Source organism: Talaromyces atroroseus (genome assembly GCF_001907595.1).
Source record: "Talaromyces atroroseus strain IBT 11181 chromosome Unknown scaffold_14, whole genome shotgun sequence".
NCBI classification, from domain to species: domain Eukaryota; kingdom Fungi; phylum Ascomycota; class Eurotiomycetes; order Eurotiales; family Trichocomaceae; genus Talaromyces; species Talaromyces atroroseus.
Window position 1 is genome coordinate 497668 of NW_017971446.1, and position 19844 is coordinate 517511.

Sequence of the window (19844 nt, forward strand, 5' to 3'; positions counted from 1 at the left end):
GCAGATGACACGTTTGTCTTGTGCTGTCCTCTGTCTAGAAAGTAGATAAAAAAAAAAAAAAAAAAAAAAAAAAAAAAAAAACAAGCCAAACTCGTAATCTCGCCCACTTAACATATCGCATCTCCTTCCGAATGGGGCTAGTGTGCAGCATCAAACATCAAATCTTTCGATGTTGAGCCCATTATGCGGTTCCCCTTTAGGTTTAGCGCCTCCTGAGGAGAGGCATCTTGCAAGCCCTGCTTCCTCCTCTTGCGTTCATCAAACCATCAAGAGCCCTCCTCCTCTTCTCTTCATTATAAACAAAAGCATACACAATGGTATCGTGGACGGCAGTGGCCGCGCTAGCTGCAGTCTTGGTTGTCAAATTCACGCCGGAGTATTCCCTGCACTCCTCCTATTCTCTCACGGCAACTGCTTTTGTCTCGACAGCCTGGGTGGCCAGCTTTATCTATACTAGCATACTGTATCCGACATACCTGTCGCCGCTCAGACACATTCCTACTCCTCCCGTAAGTCTTCCTGCCCGGTTGTTTGTTATGATAAACTAACGCGCATTCAAAAAAAAAGAACCGTTCCTGGCTTTTCGGACACACCGCTTCTCTGGCGCTCCGATTTCCAGTCGAGCCGATCCGAGAGTGGGTGAAAACCGTGCCCAACAATGGCTTGATCAGATACTATGTCATTGGTAATCGCGAGAGGGTATTTCTCACCTCGCCCAAGGCAATTTCCGATCTTTTAGTGGCCAAAAGTTATGACTTTGTGCGCCCTGAGATTGCGCGTATTCAGCTGGAAACGGTGACCGGGGAGGGCTTACTGCTCGCCGAGGGAGATGTGCATAAAGTAAATATATATATTCAATATTCTATTTTCGTATGTCTACGCAATCTGCTTCTAACGGCGAATAATAGGCCCAGCGCAAAAGTCTCATGCCCCCTTTCTCCTACCGGCATATCAAAGACTTGTACCCAGTCTTCTGGAGCAAGGCTGTACAGATGACCAACGAGATCGAGAAAGGGGTGAAGCAGAAAAACGGAGAAGACACAATCCAAATCCGCGATTGGGCGAGCAGAGCGATGCTCGACATCATCGGCTTGGCCGGAATCAACAATGACTTCAACTCTGTCAAGGACCCTAACAACGAGCTCGCCCGTCGCTATCGAAGCCTCGCTGGTGAGACAACGGTCTTGCAGCTTCTTGCTGTGCTAGTATGTTTCTTCTTTATTGGGTTTAAATGGTTTTTTTATATCCCAACCAAACAAAACAGGACTATTCTGGATGCAGTGAAGTATATTCGCGAAGTTGCTCATAAGCACGTGAATGATAAAAGGACTCTCACACAACAGCACCAGCAGGGAGAAGCCGAAGGTGCCGCTGTAGATATTCTATCCGTGGCCATGCGCAGCGGTGGTTTTACCGATAGCAACCTCGTCGACCAGATGATGACCTTTCTCGCTGCTGGGCATGAAACGACGTCGTCAGCTTTTCAATGGTCTATATATGCGCTATCGAAGCATTCAGAGGCGCAGACTCGACTTCGAAAGGAGATTCGAGAAACCCTGCCATCTATTCCGTTTGACGACCTAGACGACATTAAAGACATCAATGATATCAAGAAGAGATTTTCAAGCCTGTTCTCCTCGATAGACAGCAACAACCACCACAGTCTCCCCTTTCTATGGGCCTTTATCAATGAAGTCCTCCGCTTCTACCCCTCTGTGCCATTCACATCGCGTCAAGCCCTTCGCGATACAACACTGGCTGGCCAATATATCCCCAAGGGCACAAATGTCCTCATCTCACCGGACGTGACCAATCGAGACGAAGACTTCTGGGGCAAGGATGCAGGGACATTCAAGCCCGAACGGTGGCTCGACTATGAAGACGGTGCCATCACTCACAACAACCACGGCGGTGCAAAAAGCAACTACGCCAACCTTACGTTTGTTCACGGCCCCCGCAGCTGTATAGGGCAGGGATTTGCCAGGGCCGAACTCGCGATTTTTGTCGCCGTGTTTGTGTATCGCTTCGAGTTTGAGCTTAGACATCCGGACAAGGAGCTGGAAATTAAACGAGAGATCACTCAGACGCCGGCTGATGGTGTTGTTGTTAGGGTTAGGACGTACATATCGGATTAGTGTTGAAGCTACGATATATATATCTACTACGACCTTAATTGAACTGCACAAATAACTTAGCAGGCCATGCATCAATCTTTTCATTAGCTACAATAATGCTATATTGCTTTTCCTGCAGAAATGCGAATGCGGATTGGAGCACGAGCAACAATCCCTGTCTGCACTAGTGACAGTAGAGCACGCTTCAGGTGGTATGTGCGTATCTATTTCCCCAGCCTTGCCTCGCCTTCAAAAACTTTTTCTTCGTTATTTTTTTTGTCCTTTTCTTTTTTGTACACCTGTATTTTATTGTGCGCGTTTCGCGTGTTGATTGACAGACCAATTCTCTGAAACGATGTCGGCAAAAAGGAAGACATCCCATGTGGAAGACCACACAAATTCTCTGTCTCAGGAGTCATCGACAGGAAGCAAAATCCGGCGCGTCACTAAGGAGGCTCAGTCAAACATTATCGTTGGACAACGAAGTGGTGGTAATGATGCTAGCGCTATCGCCACTGCTCCTACTGTTCCTCAGCCTGTACGAGAGATTTATGCCGTGATTCGATATCAAAGTTCGCTCCAATGCTAACACATCGAAGACATCGAAAACACAGGACCAAGTTTTTCCGCGGGCGCCGGATTTCGTTTCGCCTAGCTATCCTCGTGGCGACCATCCTAATAGCCTACAGAATCATGAAGATATTCAGCCACCGCAGCCACCGCAAAGGCAGCCTGTACAGTCATCTCAGGCCACTGAATCAGAGCGTGGGGTGATGATTACAAATGCCTCCTTTTCGAGATTTTATAGAACACATGAGAGTTGTCCTCTGGATTATATTTTCGGATATACTATGGACGTGTCGGTAGCTTTTATTTCAACTTTCAGGCCGTCGCCGTTACATCTGGTTCTTTATAGATACTGGATAGCCCGAGCCATTGAAATGATGTCTTTCCCAAATATGCAAAAGTGCAGGCTTTTCATTTCTCTGTCCTCTTGGTGCGAACTCGATGTCTCAGACCCCATATTACCCATACCAAGGAGAGTCGCATGGCCCAACAAGGTAGACGTACCACAGGCACGAATTGGCCATCTCTTTTCGACCAGCGTGTTCGGAAACGACTATGACATCCCTTTGTATTACATCCAGATTGTGCGCGGACTATCCGACGCTGTCAAAGTTGTCATTTGCGCCTCCAAACGCGAACTGGTGAGCTCGGTGTACTACGAGTTATTTCGCGGATATTCGACTGTTTTGATATGCGGCATATGCCAGAGTGTGTCTCGTATGCTGTGCTCATCAGATTTTGGTCAGGATGGAATAGAGCCGTTTATAATATATGAAGGGCACACGGCTGGTCAGGCGCAGGAGCTCTTGGGGCGGGTTGACAAGAAGATTGCTATCGTCTGCTAATTTCTCGTCTCGATGGAAACGGAGCCTAATAAGTGTGGCCAATATGGATATATTAATGGTGAATGAGAGAAGTATGGGAATGGTAGTAAAAGACAGGCAATGTAGGTTTTATTTTGATGGTACCTGTAACTTCGATAGGGTTAGGGCTAGGACATGTTATCGATCTTGAAGCTGATGCGGGCTATGATATCTACCATAAAAGTAGTGGCAATATTTAGATAATACCATAATTTAAACACTTCCCAATCTCTTCTCCTTCCCTTCAATGCATTCATTATATCTTACACCCGTGAATCATCAGTCGTAACCATAACCACTCTCAGCTGAATATGTACACATAATCATTCCATATTCTTTGCACAAGAAGAAAGAAAGATCACGCCCGTTTATACTTCCTCGGATCCTTCCTGCTCATCTTCACTTTGTCTCTCGTCCCTTTCCCGCCTTCCCAGAATCCACTACCGGCTTTACCGACGAGGACATTTTTACATATTCCGCATGTCTCGGGGCGGTAGTGTTGTTCGCGGGAGCAGAAGCCACTAGACATGAAAAAGCGTGTTAGTTGATATTCTCGACCGAAAGATAGAAAGAAGTTGTGGACAGATGTACCATATCATTCGGTTCGCGTGCTCGTTTGGATGATCTGTGGCTGCGTCGTGGCATCTATAATCGATTTGTCAGGAAAGCAACTAGAGTAACAGGCCGGTATACGTACTTGTCGCACGGAAAGACTTTGGCGCAGCAGCTGAATCTGTTTGAATGGCGAATACGATTAATGATGAATCATCCATGAACAATACCAAGAAGCATAAAGATAGACTCACCTGAACCACCGATAACTCTTCCCATAATGCCCACATCGACCTCGACGAGGTAGTTCTTGGCCGCTGGTAATGCCCAGGTTCTCTCGGATCTGTGACGAGAGTTCAAGTTAGAATCATGCCCGGTACATGACAACAGGAACGAACAACTGAGGTACGTACCTTTTTCCGTGGCGCAGCAAGTCGGTGGTGTGACACTAAGCAAGATTAATTTAATATGTCAATCTTATATTCCGATTCCCTCGTTTGTAGTGGCATGTGATAATCAGAGAAGAAAAGATAGATGCAGATGGAGCTTACGTGCAGATAGCCCGACGACCATAAACTTGACCTCGGAGATCTTGAAATCTACAATAAGAGATATCAATATTGACCGGTTCTATCCGTGATAGGGTAACATACTCATTTTCCGGTGACATTCGCGACAGCTTGCAATAGCGCTTGTGCCACGTACAGTGACAACACCGGGAGCTGGAAACGGGGCTGAGCATTCCGAGCACGTCGGTTGGAAAGTACTGCATAAGATATTGTGGTTAGTGTTGATCACAAACACGGAGTCAGCGTGCAACGCTGACTGACGTGTCATTTGTCACGATAGAACTGGGTTTAATGCTCTTGCTGAGATACGAGAAGATATGACATTTGTGCTACCTTACCTCGGTAATAAATCAAATGCTGTGCAGCCTTCGAGATCTAGGTATCCAGCTCGTTGGGAGGTGTGATGCATGAGTTCTCGGCGGAATGCTACGTTCGTCAGACGTACAATAGTATATGATTGGGAGGGAAACAGTGAAATACCAATATTGAAAGAATTGGCGCACTTCCTGCACGAATCAACCTTCACTGGAAATGGCTGACTGGGGTCATCCGTCGCCTTGATGTTTTTGATATCAGTGTGCTCTTTACATCGATTACACTTGACTGTAATTGACAGCGATTTGACCTCAAGTAGCTCAATTCCGTAGAGTTCTAGACCGGGTAGATTGAGAGCAGTCCCGCGTGCGGGCGCATTCGTATTCGCTGACGATGACAAAGTAGTCGTTTCAGGGATTAGCGCACCGCCATCGTGCTCTCCGTCTTCGTCTTCGTCTTCTTCATAGGAATCGCTGCTGTGGTCAGGTGTGGTATCACTATCAGCGTCCTGTCCTGTTGTCGGCATCGACCATTCAGGAGGCCGCGGGATGACTTTAATATGGGGGCGGTCAATGTCGATGCTGCTGTCTATTTGATTTTTCGTTGCTTCAATATCAACTTCTGCCACGACTTGAGAAGATGGTGTCTGATGAATATTCTCCGTGGTTTCTGTTTTTGTCGGAGTATAATTGAGAAGATGCATATTGTGTGCGAGATAGTTGACCTGCGCCATCAACGTAGTATGGGGCCCATCTAGAACCCACTTACGAAAGCCAGCCTCAACTGCGCGGGCGTCATTGGCATCCACGGCTTGGAGCTCGATGGAACTCTTTTCGAGGGGGTATAATGAAGGTACTGATAATTTCACCGTCTTCACCGCTCGTAGACTGGCAGCAAGGCGCTCGGGCTTTGCGGGGGTGACAGGCACAATGTAGGAAAATCCATCTCCGAGCTTTTTGTACAGAGGTAAACGGTTCAGACGAGCTTCTAGCTGTCTCGTCTCAGAGTCTCTGGTCTTCTTAGCTTCCGCCCGGTCTTCAGCTGAGTACAGCACCCGCGGTGACACGGGAACAATGCGAGTTGTGTACTGTGGTTGTACATTCCCTTGTTTCTGCGGCACTGAAATAGGAGGTACATCCGGCTGCGGGCTACGGGCATTGGCAACTAACTTGATCGTGGGTGCCTTTTCAGCAGTCAGAAAGCGCTCTAGGTTTCTATCGAGGCTATTCATCAAGCCAAGTAGTGTAAGCGGCCGCCGATCTTTGATGGCAGCATCAACCAACCCGTCGAAGCCCCTTTCGACATTGAGTTGGAACCCCTTGGGCATGTCCGCGTTGGTAGCCCTAAGTTTGACCCTCGCGGCCCCCGATGGCCAGTCATGTGGAACTTGTAACGAGCAGAGGAGCTCTGTCATGTCAAAGGGGAAATCTGGATCAGTAGGGGCCATGCCGAATGCAAAAGTGGTGTTCCCAGCGGCATCTTGCTCCTCCTTGGGGTGGAATCGGCGTCTGAGTTGCCCGATTTGGAAATTCCTGGGCGATTCTTTCTGTGCCTTGGAGACTGGTTTGGGTACTGTTGTTCGGGAGCCATTCTCCGGCCTATTGTCCTTCTTGGTGGGCACTGTTGCTTCAGAATTGACTGACCCTGAGACATCAGCTTGCACCGGAGCTGGGGCGGCTGAACCGGGGGCTACATGTAGGTAGGCACAAGCATCACCGCTTCGACAACCTTGCGGAATGTCAGTCCATCGTCACACCGCAGATAGAAAAGAGCAAAAGGAAAAAAAAAAAAGGAAATGCAAAATTTCAAACAATACCGTCTCCTCGGTATCGGTGAAAACCGCGTAACCAAAAAACCAAATGGTGACTACGCCAGCGTACCCTTTTTGGAGGCGAAAAAGCGACACAGCACCGGATTTCCATGTGGATGGGTGGGCTGCATTGGGACTGCAGGACTTTTGAAGCTGGGCGCTTGCCAACTCAGCAAGCGCGGCAGGGTGGTACAGGGCTGGCTATATTGGTGTTAGCCCAGGCGTGTGATCGCAGATGAACTACGGTGGTTGAGATGACAGATGCATTGATAACTGCCAGGCCTGATACGAGCCATTTGGTCTGAGCAATTGGCGGTGACAGGCCGTACAGCGCATCGGTCAGAAGAGCAGGGCACAAGAGTACCTGCAGAGGAATAGGCGCCGATGAAGGACTCACCGTTGTCAGTTGACTGCACGAGATATCGAGAGAATCTGGATATAATTAGCATCAGTCAATGACAAGGCACTTTGGAGGACGATCAACCTGGAAGTATGCAGCAAGCCGAGTCTTTTTTTTTTTTTTTAGCGATGCCAGCGAAGCAATCCGGTGACCTGCGCGCGGCCACGTGAGAAGCGATAATTACTTATCTGCTGTATGATGGAGATTTGGCAGCAAGCCGGGGATTTATTTACTGTGTAGACAGGGCATTTCATTTGATGACCGCAGATGACTCAGGATGCTTCTTCATGATGCTGTCCGTCTCTACGCATGACTTTTTTGGTGGTGAGAATGCACGGCTGGCGCTGATTGGCCGGCGAGCATTACTCACGATGAGTCGGCGGGAGCTGATTGGCTGGCAGTCTTGATAGAGGAATCACTACATGTTTTTGTACTAGATAAACTCAATCAATCATCAAGTATACGTACATCATGCTACAACTCTGAACCCGGTGGCAACATGACACATGATTGCGCTGCCATGGATGAATGGCCCTCTTCAAACTGCAAACAGAGGCGCGGGCATATCACGTGACGCCACACCGACAAAGCTATTGTGCCCGTGGAGCGGCGCAGAAGGCAAGGCCGGGGTACAGTGCACCGCGCGACGAAAAGATTTAGGAACGCCCTGTCCCCACGTGAGCGCGTAATACCGGGACGCCCCACTGCAGTGCCCAATCGACGCCAGTTTGGCTGCCATTGTGAAATTTCCGATTGGCCAGAGCTCTCCTGCGTATTGTGTCTGTACGGCGTATTGTGCGTATTTCTGCGTACACCTGGATACATCGTGGTATACTGGAGGCTGAGTACACGTCGAACCCCCGCATGAGACTGGTCACAAGACAAGACGATGCAGCTAGCAATTGGCCAATTGCTTGCTGCTTCGAGCTGTAGATATATATATATATATATATGTATGTATGTATTTATATTGTATACTCGTTGCATGTGTAACACTCACCGAGTACCTAGGTAAGCACGTGGCTATACTGTCTACTGAGCTCTGGGTTGTATGTATGTCCTACAAATTCGTATTCCAACAACCTGGTACAGAGCAGACTGAAGAGTCGCGGTGGGGTCCTCCGTACTCCATGGTTCCGATATTTAATCCCTACCACAGTGGAGTAGATGAAAATTTCCCAATCGAGTTGCGGTGGGTGAACTGGTACTAGTCCTACTTTGTATAGAGTACGGAGGCCTCCGTACTCTGTATCGAAATGGAATAGCGCCTCCATGAAGAAGAGGGGGGGAAAAAAAACTTCACCCGGAATACCGAGTGGAGACCAGGTCTGGGCTTAGTCTTGGTTGCCAGGCAAAATTTTCTCGGGCAGCCGATGGATTGATACCCAAGTTAATTGCTCGGGATGCCGTGATTTTTTTTTATTGGCCTTTGGTTCAGGTACTACCTCTACCCAGGTACATTGTACGTTAACTACTACGTATCGTCGTATCAACAGCAGTCCTTGGGCTTGCTAAGACGAAGGGATCGGAGGGATCGGAGAAAGTCACCTGTCCTCCAAGCCCTACCGGGAATTTCCTTTTTAGGGAATTCTTTCTTGCAGCTTATTACACTACAACTAAGGACATAGTTGAATAAGGCGAAATTTCCTTATTGCCATATACTATACCCCTTACATAGAAACCTAGTCCAGTCTGAGATTATTTTGCATGATTATTCAGCCCATATGTATATAGCATTATCTACGTACGTACAGGCCTAGGCCTTTCCCCCCATCAAAGATTAGTTGGAAGAAAAAATAGTCCTGAGGCTCAAGGAATGAGATTCTCACATTAAAAAAAAAAAAAAAAAAAAAAGGCACATCTGGGTAACTAGAGGAGCGGCAAACTCCAAAGGCAATCAAAAAGAAATCGCCCACTTCGCCGAAGCGCGTGATGTACATACAAAAAAAGAAAAGAGAAAGAGAGAAAAAGCAACGAAAAATAAATGTCACATTCTATCAGACCAATCCCAGATCAATCCTACATCCTAATAACCCTTGATTTTCCAAGAGGCAAAAAAAGCAAATAGAATAACGGCAGTTGCCGCGTTTCATACCTGTTCATATGATCCATCTCACCTCCCTGTATAGGCTAAAGCTAGCTACATGCCTAGTACTTTTAGTATTTAGCTGTTCGCGAATAGAATAATAGGTTGGTAAATATAAACGGCGCATACCCTGCCTAGGCTGGATACACACCGAGGCTGTACAGTGAATAAGCATACATGTACGTACAATTATCTCATTTCTAGGGTGCGTGCCTCTACTAAATGGGAAGTTCCGCGGTAAGCGCTTGTGATTGTGGTCACATACCTAGGTACCTATGTATGTGCCTAGGTGTTGAGGTGAGCCATGGCAGACATCTGAAAATATTCGACTTACCACGAGACTGATATTCTAGACGTGTCTATCCTAGCAAGTTTCCAATCTCATATGGAACGGAATTCAATTCCAGAATATGCATATGATGTAAGCATTAACTTATTATATAGTTGCCTAGACAGGTACACAGGTAGTAATGAATCACTTTTATTCTGAATACAACCAACCCCGTAAATAAAATAAAAGTATAAAAAGTAGACAAACGTAGTGGTATCAGAATCGACAAGCAGACAAAGCACAAAAACTGGACATACCACATATTTTTGGAACTATGCCATCATGATCATAGTCATTCGGTCATAAACAAACAGTCGGGTCTAGTCATGGTCAAAAACATGATGAATACAAAAAAAAAAAAAAAAAAGAAAAAGACAAAAACGTACAAGCCTTGTTTTTAAAACAGGGGATCAAAAGTAATGCAAACAGCCGACCCTCGCAATGCATAAAGAGGGATGCGAAAGGAAGAAAGAAAAAGAAAGAAAAAGAAAAACGCCGCCAAAAATGCTTGCTCTATCTCGTACACTGGATATAAATCACCACCCCTTAACGTGGTATTCCCACGGGCCGTATTCGTTATAGTTGTTCCATGAGCTGTTCTTCGATGTATCCTTTGCGCTGCCGTCGCCAGTCCCACGCTGTCCTCCGCCTGCGGCCTTAGGACCAGGATATTCTTTGAGATTCGCCATGTCGTGCGTAGTATGACGTCGCTTGAACACTGCAGTTGCGGTCGTGTTTTTTTGTTGTCGCTCCCACAACAAATGTCGTCGTAGTGATTCCGTCAGTTCCGTCGCGAGCATGTTGCGTCGAGTTGTGCGCGGCGAATGTGCTCCGGATCCTTGTGCGGTCGGCTTCACAATAATCGGTTTCGAACGTGGCACATCGCGACCCTTCATTGTCAGGTTCTCGCCGTCATCCGGAGAGCCTCCCGTCTCTGGTCCATTTGGTGGCGTTACACGCGATGATCGCTGCAAAGTAGGCGTCGACCTCGTCGGCATCCCCATTTTAGTTGGCTGGTGCATCATCATAGTCAAAAGGGACGGTCTCGATACTAGATTCGGTCGTGAATCAACACGTTGGAACAGCTCCTTGTCATCCACACTTGAATGTCCGCTTTCCGTCACCGAGTCCTCCCAGTCTTCCTCGTCTTCATCTTCGATCGCGCTTTCTGACGGCTCCTCCTCGGTATCATCTGTCTCGATCGCGTCCTCATCCTCATAGATCCGCTCCTTGATAGGCTTGATCGTATGAGGGTCGACCTCGTTCGGGACGGAGGTAACCTTCTTCGCAGAACTGAGTCCGTTGGGCGTGGTTTCTGACGCAGGTCGGCGGCTCAGTTCTTCAGATAACGAGCTGCGGTGAGGATTAGGCATCATGCGCTCCTCGAACGAGCTTTCGTCATCCCCAGAAGATCCACCGAGAGTGAACATGCCACCCTTGCGTTTGCTGGGGGCAAGCTTCTGCTGGAATGTCATCTTGTTGGCGGCAGCAGTCTGCTCGGCAGCAGCGAGACGAGAACTGGAGCGGTAAGACGACGAGATCTGCGACGGAGAAAATCCGCGAACGATACTTGGTGTTTTGGTCAAAATAGGCTTGGCAGGTAGAACGCCAGACGAGGAGACACTCGTATCAGAGGCCACAGCAGCCGCACCGTCACTGTCATTGCCTTCGGGGGCGGTTACTGTCGAACAGGACTCGGCGGATTGAAGGACTGCAGGGCGCGTAGGGTAGGACTGTGTAGTAGTTTGGGTCCTTTCAGTCTGCTGAGGAGTCGTGGCTGGTGGGGAGGAAGCGCGAGGAGTGACATCAACCAGTGGCATGACAGCAGCCGGAGGCGGAAGAGGCTCTAGAGCTTTTCGCTCCTTGATGTTCAGCACCATTCGCTCCAGGTCCAACGAAGTGATATGCTTCTCCTTGCCCATTAAAGCATCCTCGCCAACAACCGCGGGCTTCAGCTCCTCCGGGCCCGGCTTAATGTGGGATTCGATGCGGTCTTCGTCCACAGTGGCAACGGACTCGACGCTGGCAGACAAAGGAGGCATCTCAGCCGATTCGGCGCGCAGCAGAGGAATAGCGGAGGTGTCACTCGAGCTGGCGGGAGCAACGCAGAAGGTCTCGCGCGTCCATAGACGCCAGGTGAGATTCTCCAACCGGCGTCCTTCTTCCATGTAATCTGCGCATTTAGAAAAGACTATAGACAGAGTCAGTCAGCTTGATTATTGCCCCGGCTTGGCTTCCTTGCGGAGGGCACTCACCAAGCCACATGCCGTGAAGACTTTGGGTGTTGGCCGTGTCGACCTTGTGGATTTTGGCCGCGTCCACAGTCAGGACGGGGGTGGATAATTTCGGCATGTTCGGGGCGACACGGTTGAATCTATCTGGAAAACTCGACATGAAGTTTGGGGTCGCCGTGGTCCCCAAGCGTGTTCGAACGGCGTGACGGGCGGGATCTGAAGAGGTCACTGTGCCGGTTTTCCTGATGTTCTCTCGGGAGGTGAGCAGAATTAAGCCGGATTGCAGACGGCGCAGAATTTGGGCGATTTAACGGTGGCCCGAGTGCGAGCGCGATCGGCAAGGAATGCGAGATGATTCCAGGTCGGCGGAAAGGAAAGCCGTTATTCAGAAAGATCTGGCTGGAATGTGAGATTGCAAGTCGAGGGGGGCCCAGGCGAGAGGAAATAGTTTGATTGATACTTGGAGAGTTGGAGAAAGTGTGAGCTGACCGGGGGGGGGGGGGGGAAGGAAGGTGGCACACCCGCTAAAAGGCAAGCGTCCCGAGGGAGCGGGAGAAAAGGAGATGGACGCTTCTGGCCTTTTTGCCGTTTGGTCCAGTGACCTCCGGCGCTGGTCCCGCCCGTACGTTACATGCCAATACCTGTTCCGGTATTACGTATCTTACGCGCACATTGGCACGTATTCACAGATCATCCCATACATGGATTAGACGCTCTACGGAGTTCTCCATGCTATAATAGATGCTGCACGAAATATATGTATATATAAATATATATATATATATATATTTCGTATGTCTGAATCTGTCCATGCGTCATTATTGTGTATGTGTACGTAGTGATTATACTATAGTTTATGTGTGCGGAGTACATAAAACCGTGTCGGTCCCGTGACCGATAGGGAGACTCGGTTGCCACCAGACTAGGCCACTTCACGCGTACTAAGCCACTATAGTTTATGCTAACTCTCTACTACCGTGGTAACCAGAGAGACCTCTGCTCTAGTTGAGTGACTTACTGATTGTGAAGTCTGACTCTGCAGAGTGGACTCCGTCTTGCATTTCAGGACTACTTTTGGACTCTAGCCGAAAGCAGGCGGTTCGCCACTGCGTACGTATCCGACACAAGGCGAGCTGACTGAGTATGCGGAGATTGTTTGTGGAGATGGCCCTACTAGGCAATAACGCAGTCAATCGTCCGTCCCCAGATATCCAAGGTACGGAGTACTGTGTGTTGACAGACTCTGCTGAAGCACATGATCGCCTGACTTGGCAAGGCTTGTTAGGGCTTCTCCTCGGCGGCTGCGCTAGTCGCCTTCCCCGGCATACTAAGCCTTAACCATTGCGCTTTTGCATTGAGAATTGCTATGCGTGCGGACAAACAGAAGGCCGAAAAAGACAGACAGACAGACAGACAGCTGACCCTGTGCCTATTCTTTGCTTTTCCCCTAGATCCTCCAGTGCAGTGCCAGAAGAAGTCGGGTTTCGCCGACGCGCAGAGAGCTTCATCCCGTGACAGCGGCAGATACGTGGCAGGCTCTAGCGCGGGCTGTGGCAAGTCACGTTTTGGTCTGCATCAATTGTCTCTTTTCTTTTCTTTTTTTTTTTTCATGTCCGACCACGCGGCCATTAGTGACTGACCAATGCTTGATACAAGTTTGCTGTTCAAGGTCCTACAGGCTAGGTAGGTACTTGTCTGCCTTGGTAGGCTGGAATGTGATGCCTGAGGCATGCGTCCCGTTCAGTTACTAACCTACTAACCACATAGTAAAACACATGCTTTTAATATCACGCAACATTCTAGGCTTTAGCTTGAATGAATCATGCAACATCGTTGAATGAGCTACCAAAGCCGACGCAAGACAGCTGCGAGCCAGAGCATCGATCAATCAATTACATTCCAGCTATTCCTGCAGATATATAAAACAAAAATCATGCATCTTGAATCTCCCAAAAATAAGACTTGCCTACGTCCTCCATTCTTTGTTTTCTTGTACAATCGACAGCCAGCCATGGCTACAGAACAAAGAGCTACGTAGACGCTTCCTTGTTGGTCGTTCACGGAATGCCAATTTTGGAAGGCTGTGTTCCATTGATGATTGTACATGGGGTATTAACTACATGCTGAGTACCCGGATTCCTGGGAAGCAGTCTCGTACTGTTCATTACATTACTTACTGCATACATACACACATATTTGCTTTAACGATCGAAGAAACCGAGATGATGCTAGCTATGTTATGTATATCATAACTGATATGAGGCGGATCCCGGATTATGGGGCTGGCATGCAAGGGGCTGCATGGGGAAAGCGGGAAGGCTTCCGTGGATAACTCTGTATACACATCGATTCCAGGGAGAAGTAGTCAGAAGGACAACCTGCTAGAAAAGTACACGGCCGTTGTTTTGTTTGAGGGTTGTGTATATTCATTCTGGTCATCCCGTGGCTGGATGATTGGGTGTTTGCGAGGAATATCAAATATTAGTGCAATCAGGGGCTGGCCAGACGCTGCATACTCCGGTCGAGTTCGGAGATATTTTTGTTGCTATCAGAGATAGATGCAGTATCTGGTAGTACGTACTACGTAGTATGCACATAGTTCCCAGCTACGTAGTCCTCCCTGCGCCATCGACATCTATGGATGTAGTTGTAGGTGCCATCCCTAGATTCAAAGGCAACAACCCGGTTCTCTGGTCACGGCCCACTTTCTAGATGTACATACTGCAAGTCTATTTATTTATTATTTGCTACTAGCACATATATCTTATAGCCAGGCCTGCTGGTTCCCGTCGTTACTATAACCCCTGGCTTTTTTTTTTGGCCGTTCATTTCACCCGCTAACCCTAGCTCACTCACACTCCACCTCTGCAGCTGCCAAACTGAGATAGGCGCAGTCTCTATCTGTCTATTTATCTATCGCATTGCCAATGCGACTGGTCGCGTTGCATATACTATCCTACATCTGTAGATCAGGTCCAGTATATCCCTAATTGAGTAGACTGAGCAAACGAGCAGAGGTCCTTGCTGTCCGATTGGCAGCCGAGCTGTGCAACAGATAGATAGTTCTCACTATTTGCCAGGGTGTTTATTGATGTTGTCCGAGGCAATTCGGATTTGCTGTATGACATGCTTGATCATGTGATAGTATAAGTTAACTACTACGGAGTAGAGGAAATAGTAGTTATCTACTAGCTAAGAGCTAACTAGATAGGTACTTTGTACTAAAGGCCAGAATATTGTGACAGCGCGGATGATATCATCGTGCATGCTGATCCATTATAAAACTCCGATACTATAGAGTACGTAGATTTGTTGTCTCCAGCCTGAAGAACAGCCGATTACTTCAGTATTATATACTTGCTTGCGTTCAAAACACCGTCCAATTAGAAAACGGATGCAAGTAGCATGTCAGAACTGCGACAAGTTGAAGGCGGAGCGCGTTAGGGCTAGTGCCAGCCTCCGCAATCCATCCTTCGCGGCTTGCTAGTTACCACTTGATCAGTGTTCAGTCTTACAATCTACGCAAACCTGACATCATGTCGTGCCTAGGTTGGCCTGTACAGATTCCATGTGTTCGAGATAGTAAATACTGACCGCCATTCAAGTGGAATACATGTGATCTGATATGTATATGTATGCCGTATGTTTGTTCCAGGTACGGGGTAGACTGTGCCGGAAATATGATCAAGGATACAAGTAGCACAGAGCCCACGTCAGCGATAAGCAATGTCTATGCGTCGTTATTACGACCCCAGAATCAATCACAGGACCATCCATGTGGACAAGCGTTGCACGTTGTGGCTGCCACGATGTGATGTTACATTGGACCGCTTGCCGCGGTAGTAGATGATAAATACCTACTACCTAGGGGGATATCCTAGCCATAGCCATGGCAATGATATATGGCAGGTTAAATTACTTGTAGGACACAGACTGGTGTGTACAGCTAATTTAACGAGTCATTATGTCCATAGAATATTATCAACTGTATAGTAGAGAGAGAGAATCATGGCTTTTGTCTGGCCCTTGCGCCCGTATAATGAACAACACTCTTTTAATCCCCTAGTATACCTGCCAATACATCAGACATCCACCTAGAATTCGTTTTCATCATCGCCGGAGATGATGACATTATTGATCTGTTTGCGTCAGTATACTAATTCCCTTGCTGCCAGAAAGTGAAGAGCATACCTTCAAAACCATCCGGCATAGTTGCGTGGCAAGCAGGAGTTGCTGGCGCTTTCCGATCAGAGGGTCGATGGCAAAGTGTTCTCTCATATCTGTTCAGGTTAGTTAAAGGATTCTCTTAGCCTTTGTCCTTTGGAAGAGACAAACCGTTGTTGCCAGTCAGCATGCAATCAACGCCAAGCCGACTGTTCTTCTCCTTGACTTGTCGTGACTTAATAGATGCTAGAGTCTCGATAGGGTTCAATCCTGAGTTCTCGGCTAACGTTAAGGGAACCGCGTCAAGGGCATCAGCGAACGCGCGCATGGCGTATTGTTCAATACCCGGGCTCTGTCAACACCAAAGCAAAGTCAGCCCAGAAGATCTACGAGTAACACAGAATCCAACCGACAGACCTTAACAGCAGCATCTTCGACAGCAATAGAGCACGCAATTTCAGCTGCACCACCGCCGTAGACCACGCGGTTGTCTCTGACCAGATTGCGCACCACGCAGAGCGCATCGTGGAGTGAACGTTTCGCTTCATCAATGATCTGTGTTTGCACCATTAGACAACAATAATGCACTGATAGAAAGAGAGACAACATGACATACCATCTTGTTACTGCCCCGTACAAACACAGTCACAGCACGGCTATTCGCACACTCTTCAATGACAAGCATCTTCTCTCGAGTCGTACCGAACGTCAACTCCCTGACTAATCCAGCAGTTCCGAGCTTCTCGCTGTTAAGGTCCTCGAATCGAGGAACAATTCGTCCATTGGTCGCGATAGCAATCAATTCAATTTCAGGACCACCAACCCATCGCACAGCCGGTAGCTTGTTTTGTAGAAGTAAATGGTTGGCCTCGTCGTCAAACCCCCATTGGCAGATCACAAGATTAGCGCCCGAGTCTTTCAATTGCGCAATCATCTCTGTGAACTTGTCCTTTTCGTATGCTTGTAGGCGTTTGAACTCCTCCACCGATGTGATGTCAAGCTTGTGTTTTGTCTTGGGCTTGGGGGGTTCGAAGGGACATGTGAGAATAGCCAACTTAGCGTCCCGAACCTCTGAGGGCATCTGGGGATGCGAGAAATCCTTGTCGACGATTACGCCCTTAACCAGTATGGAATCTTCCAGTGCACCGCCAACTTTACCATCCACCTTAATCAGTTCGAAATCCACATCTTTGCGTTCCAAATCGGCGACTGAGAGGACTGCATCAACGGCGATTTTGGCGAATTGATCGTGAGACTTGGACACACTATGGTATAGTCAGTAAACGGGAAAAAGTCTTCAGTGTTGTATATAGCCACAAACGTACATCTTGCTGCCCAAGCTGGTTTTCGCAACTTTCATCAGGTTCTCTGTGTCTTCTGTAGAGAAAGAGATCTCATCGCTAATCTTGTCAAGTTCAGCAATAGCAATCTCGCAAGCTTGATCGTAGCCGTCGGCAATTCGAATGGGATGGATTCCTTTGTCAATCAATTCAGACGCCTGTTCTAGAAGCGAAGCAGCCAAGACAACAACACCAGTTGTTCCGTCTCCGATTTCGTCGTCTTGTGATTTAGATAGCTCGACAAGTAGTTTGGCGACGTTGTTTGAAATTTCCATCTATCAGCCTAGTTAGCAGCTCGTTTCCGGGGGAGAGAAAAATATCCGGTCCGACCTGTGATAGAATTGTAGCACCATCGTTCGTCACTGTGATATCGCCGTCCGGTGAGATAAGAATCTTATCGAGGCCTCGTGGCCCCTGGTAACGTGCTGGTCAGACTCCATTCCTACATAGATGCATGCGCCCCTGAGCGAAATGGCAAATCGTACCAAAGATGTCTTCACAATGTTTGCAACTGTCTTTGCAGCAACGATATGTGACTTGACGGCATCGGTACCGTGCTGTCTCCTCTTTTTCCCCTGGCTAGAAACGTCCGTCAATATTTGCTCGAGTGGTGTTTGGTCGACTATTCGGAGGAAACGTACTCTCGCACAACGATAAACGGCCGTCCCTGTTCATCCTTCATCACCGCAGCTATCCCACGTAGTGAGCGACAGTCCGAAACAAGAGAGCCCGTCGAAGTATCTGAACGGGGGCTTACCTTGCGACAAATCAAGCTCTGAGAGCAAATGGTCAGTCAGCGATTTTTACTAATGAGGGGTATATGTATGTTGCGGGACATACGCATAGCCATTTTGACGGAAGTCAGCGATGGGCAGAATCCTGAGCTGCAGATAAATCAAGAAGAAGACCGAGATCGAGAAACAGAATGTCGACTTTGAATGCCACCGAGCCTTGAGCGACTTCTCGGTGCGTGCTGCTCTTGCTAACAGTGCGGGCGGTCTCGATAATGAATTAGCATTTTTGCTGAGGGTAAATCGGGCTAGTGAGCTGCTTGCCCGAAAAGGCTTGGCGCAACCGCCGCTCGTCCCTGCCGCCGCAACTCCACGCGACTCGGCGCGACAAAAGAGAGCTTTCAAAAGTTTTGTCTTTCGCATTGCCTATCACAGCCTTTCGAGTCCTCTGCTCAGTTTTGACGGCGCGAGGTCCTGCTGGAGAAAGCCTGCCCCACGCCAAGTTGGATTTCCTACGTCGTGCCGCCGGCCTCTTTCAACAGCCTGATTGCGGAATGGCCCCTCGTAGTAAGTGCGATCGCTGTTAGCTCTTTTGCGCTTCACATTACCTCAATGGAAAACTAGACTGCCTGTATCCGCTCCTTACTGACCTCCAAATCTCATTTTAGCAAGCGAAGAAGTCTCGGACGACGAGTCTGCTGGCGAGGCCATTCCTTTTAAGAGCGTCAACAGGGCCTCGTCCGACGACGACGACGATAATAGCGAAGATGAGGGTGATGTGTATGTGGAAGTTTTGACCATAGAAATTGGAAACATGACTGAATTATAGTCCAGCTACGTTGTCGAGTCAATCGTGGGCCATGAGTTCCAGAAGAATGTTTGTCAGCGCCAATCCAATGAAGCAGTCTTAGTATAGCCTACTGACTGTCGTCCACCAGGGCAAACTCATGTTGAATGTTAAATGGAAAGGATATGACGACCCGGCAGATCAAACGCTAGAGCCAGAAGATAGTTTATTGTACGGCGAATCACCTCATCTTACACGTGCGACAATTCTGCCTAATTGCCTAGCTGACTAGATCAATGCAGGGAAGGTGCAGGCGAGGCAGTTCAAGAATACTATAAAAAAATTGGCGGTCGACCGCAACAACCTGGAGGAGCGAAGCCAGGCAGGGGGAAGCGAAAATCCATGACAAGCGCAAAGGCGACACCCGACAAGCCGAGCACCAAGAAACAGAAGTTATCATCAAAGGACGAAACAAACGGCACAGATCTTTCAGACGCAGATATCGGTCAAGGGATCCCCGATTGGGTTCATGATAAAGAGCATTGGGGGCGTGATGTTGTTAAGGTTCAGACAATCGAGAACGACGAGACACATGGGCTGGTCGCCTATCTGAACTGGACGAACGGCAAAACAACAAAGGTGTCAATTAATCTATGCTATGAAAGCATACCCATGCTGGTAAGCCGTATCATACATACTCCCCGCGTCATGATCCTGGGTGTTGACTTGACAACTACTTAGATGCTCAAGTTCTATGAAGCACATCTGTAAGTGAAAAGGCTTCAAATTATGAATGATTGAATTGTTGCTGACATTCTCAAAGTGTGTTCAAAGATGGCCAAGAAGAAGGAGCCGGGGAAGGGGCAGAGGAATAAAAAACCCCCCCAGAAACAATACACAAGTTTTCCATACAATTTGAGGCTGCTTATGCAAAATCACACGTAATACCTGCAATATACAAATATTGACGACGATTATTTC

The 19844-nt window shown here is 48.1% G+C and overlaps 5 protein-coding genes across 5 annotated transcripts; 2 read left to right on the top strand and 3 right to left on the bottom strand.

The window, feature by feature from the left end:
* Positions 1-314: 314 nt before the first annotated feature.
* UA08_08529 (hypothetical protein) lies at positions 315-3526 on the top strand (the record flags this gene model as incomplete). The annotated part of the gene is made up of 7 exons (XM_020263427.1): positions 315-509; positions 568-840; positions 909-1205; positions 1344-2111; positions 2254-2326; positions 2453-2652; positions 2714-3526. 7 exons carry the CDS (start codon positions 315-317, stop codon positions 3524-3526), a joined length of 2619 nt encoding a protein of 872 aa, XP_020116476.1.
* Positions 3527-3902: 376 nt separating this feature from the next.
* On the bottom strand, positions 3903-7929 carry UA08_08530 (hypothetical protein; the record flags this gene model as incomplete). Its single annotated transcript, XM_020263428.1, has 13 exons — positions 3903-4065; positions 4136-4189; positions 4242-4277; positions 4351-4439; positions 4510-4544; positions 4648-4695; positions 4802-4862; positions 5111-5649; positions 5749-6708; positions 6829-6991; positions 7120-7222; positions 7561-7608; positions 7883-7929. 13 exons carry the CDS (start codon positions 7927-7929, stop codon positions 3903-3905), a joined length of 2346 nt encoding a protein of 781 aa, XP_020116475.1.
* A 2214-nt stretch (positions 7930-10143) lies between these two features.
* On the bottom strand, positions 10144-11959 carry UA08_08531 (hypothetical protein; the record flags this gene model as incomplete). Its single annotated transcript, XM_020263429.1, has 2 exons — positions 10144-11798; positions 11863-11959. 2 exons carry the CDS (start codon positions 11957-11959, stop codon positions 10144-10146), a joined length of 1752 nt encoding a protein of 583 aa, XP_020116474.1.
* Positions 11960-15935: 3976 nt separating this feature from the next.
* On the bottom strand, positions 15936-18195 carry UA08_08532 (T-complex protein 1 subunit epsilon; the record flags this gene model as incomplete). The annotated part of the gene is made up of 11 exons (XM_020263430.1): positions 15936-15980; positions 16033-16121; positions 16177-16357; positions 16423-16560; positions 16622-17270; positions 17331-17620; positions 17676-17759; positions 17831-17924; positions 17987-18035; positions 18103-18120; positions 18186-18195. The coding sequence occupies 11 exons, from the start codon at positions 18193-18195 to the stop codon at positions 15936-15938; spliced, it is 1647 nt and encodes a 548-aa protein (XP_020116473.1).
* Positions 18196-18630: 435 nt separating this feature from the next.
* On the top strand, positions 18631-19738 carry UA08_08533 (hypothetical protein; the record flags this gene model as incomplete). Its single annotated transcript, XM_020263432.1, has 7 exons — positions 18631-18643; positions 18745-18856; positions 18911-18953; positions 19015-19094; positions 19166-19541; positions 19605-19630; positions 19687-19738. 7 exons carry the CDS (start codon positions 18631-18633, stop codon positions 19736-19738), a joined length of 702 nt encoding a protein of 233 aa, XP_020116472.1.
* Positions 19739-19844: the final 106 nt, after the last annotated feature.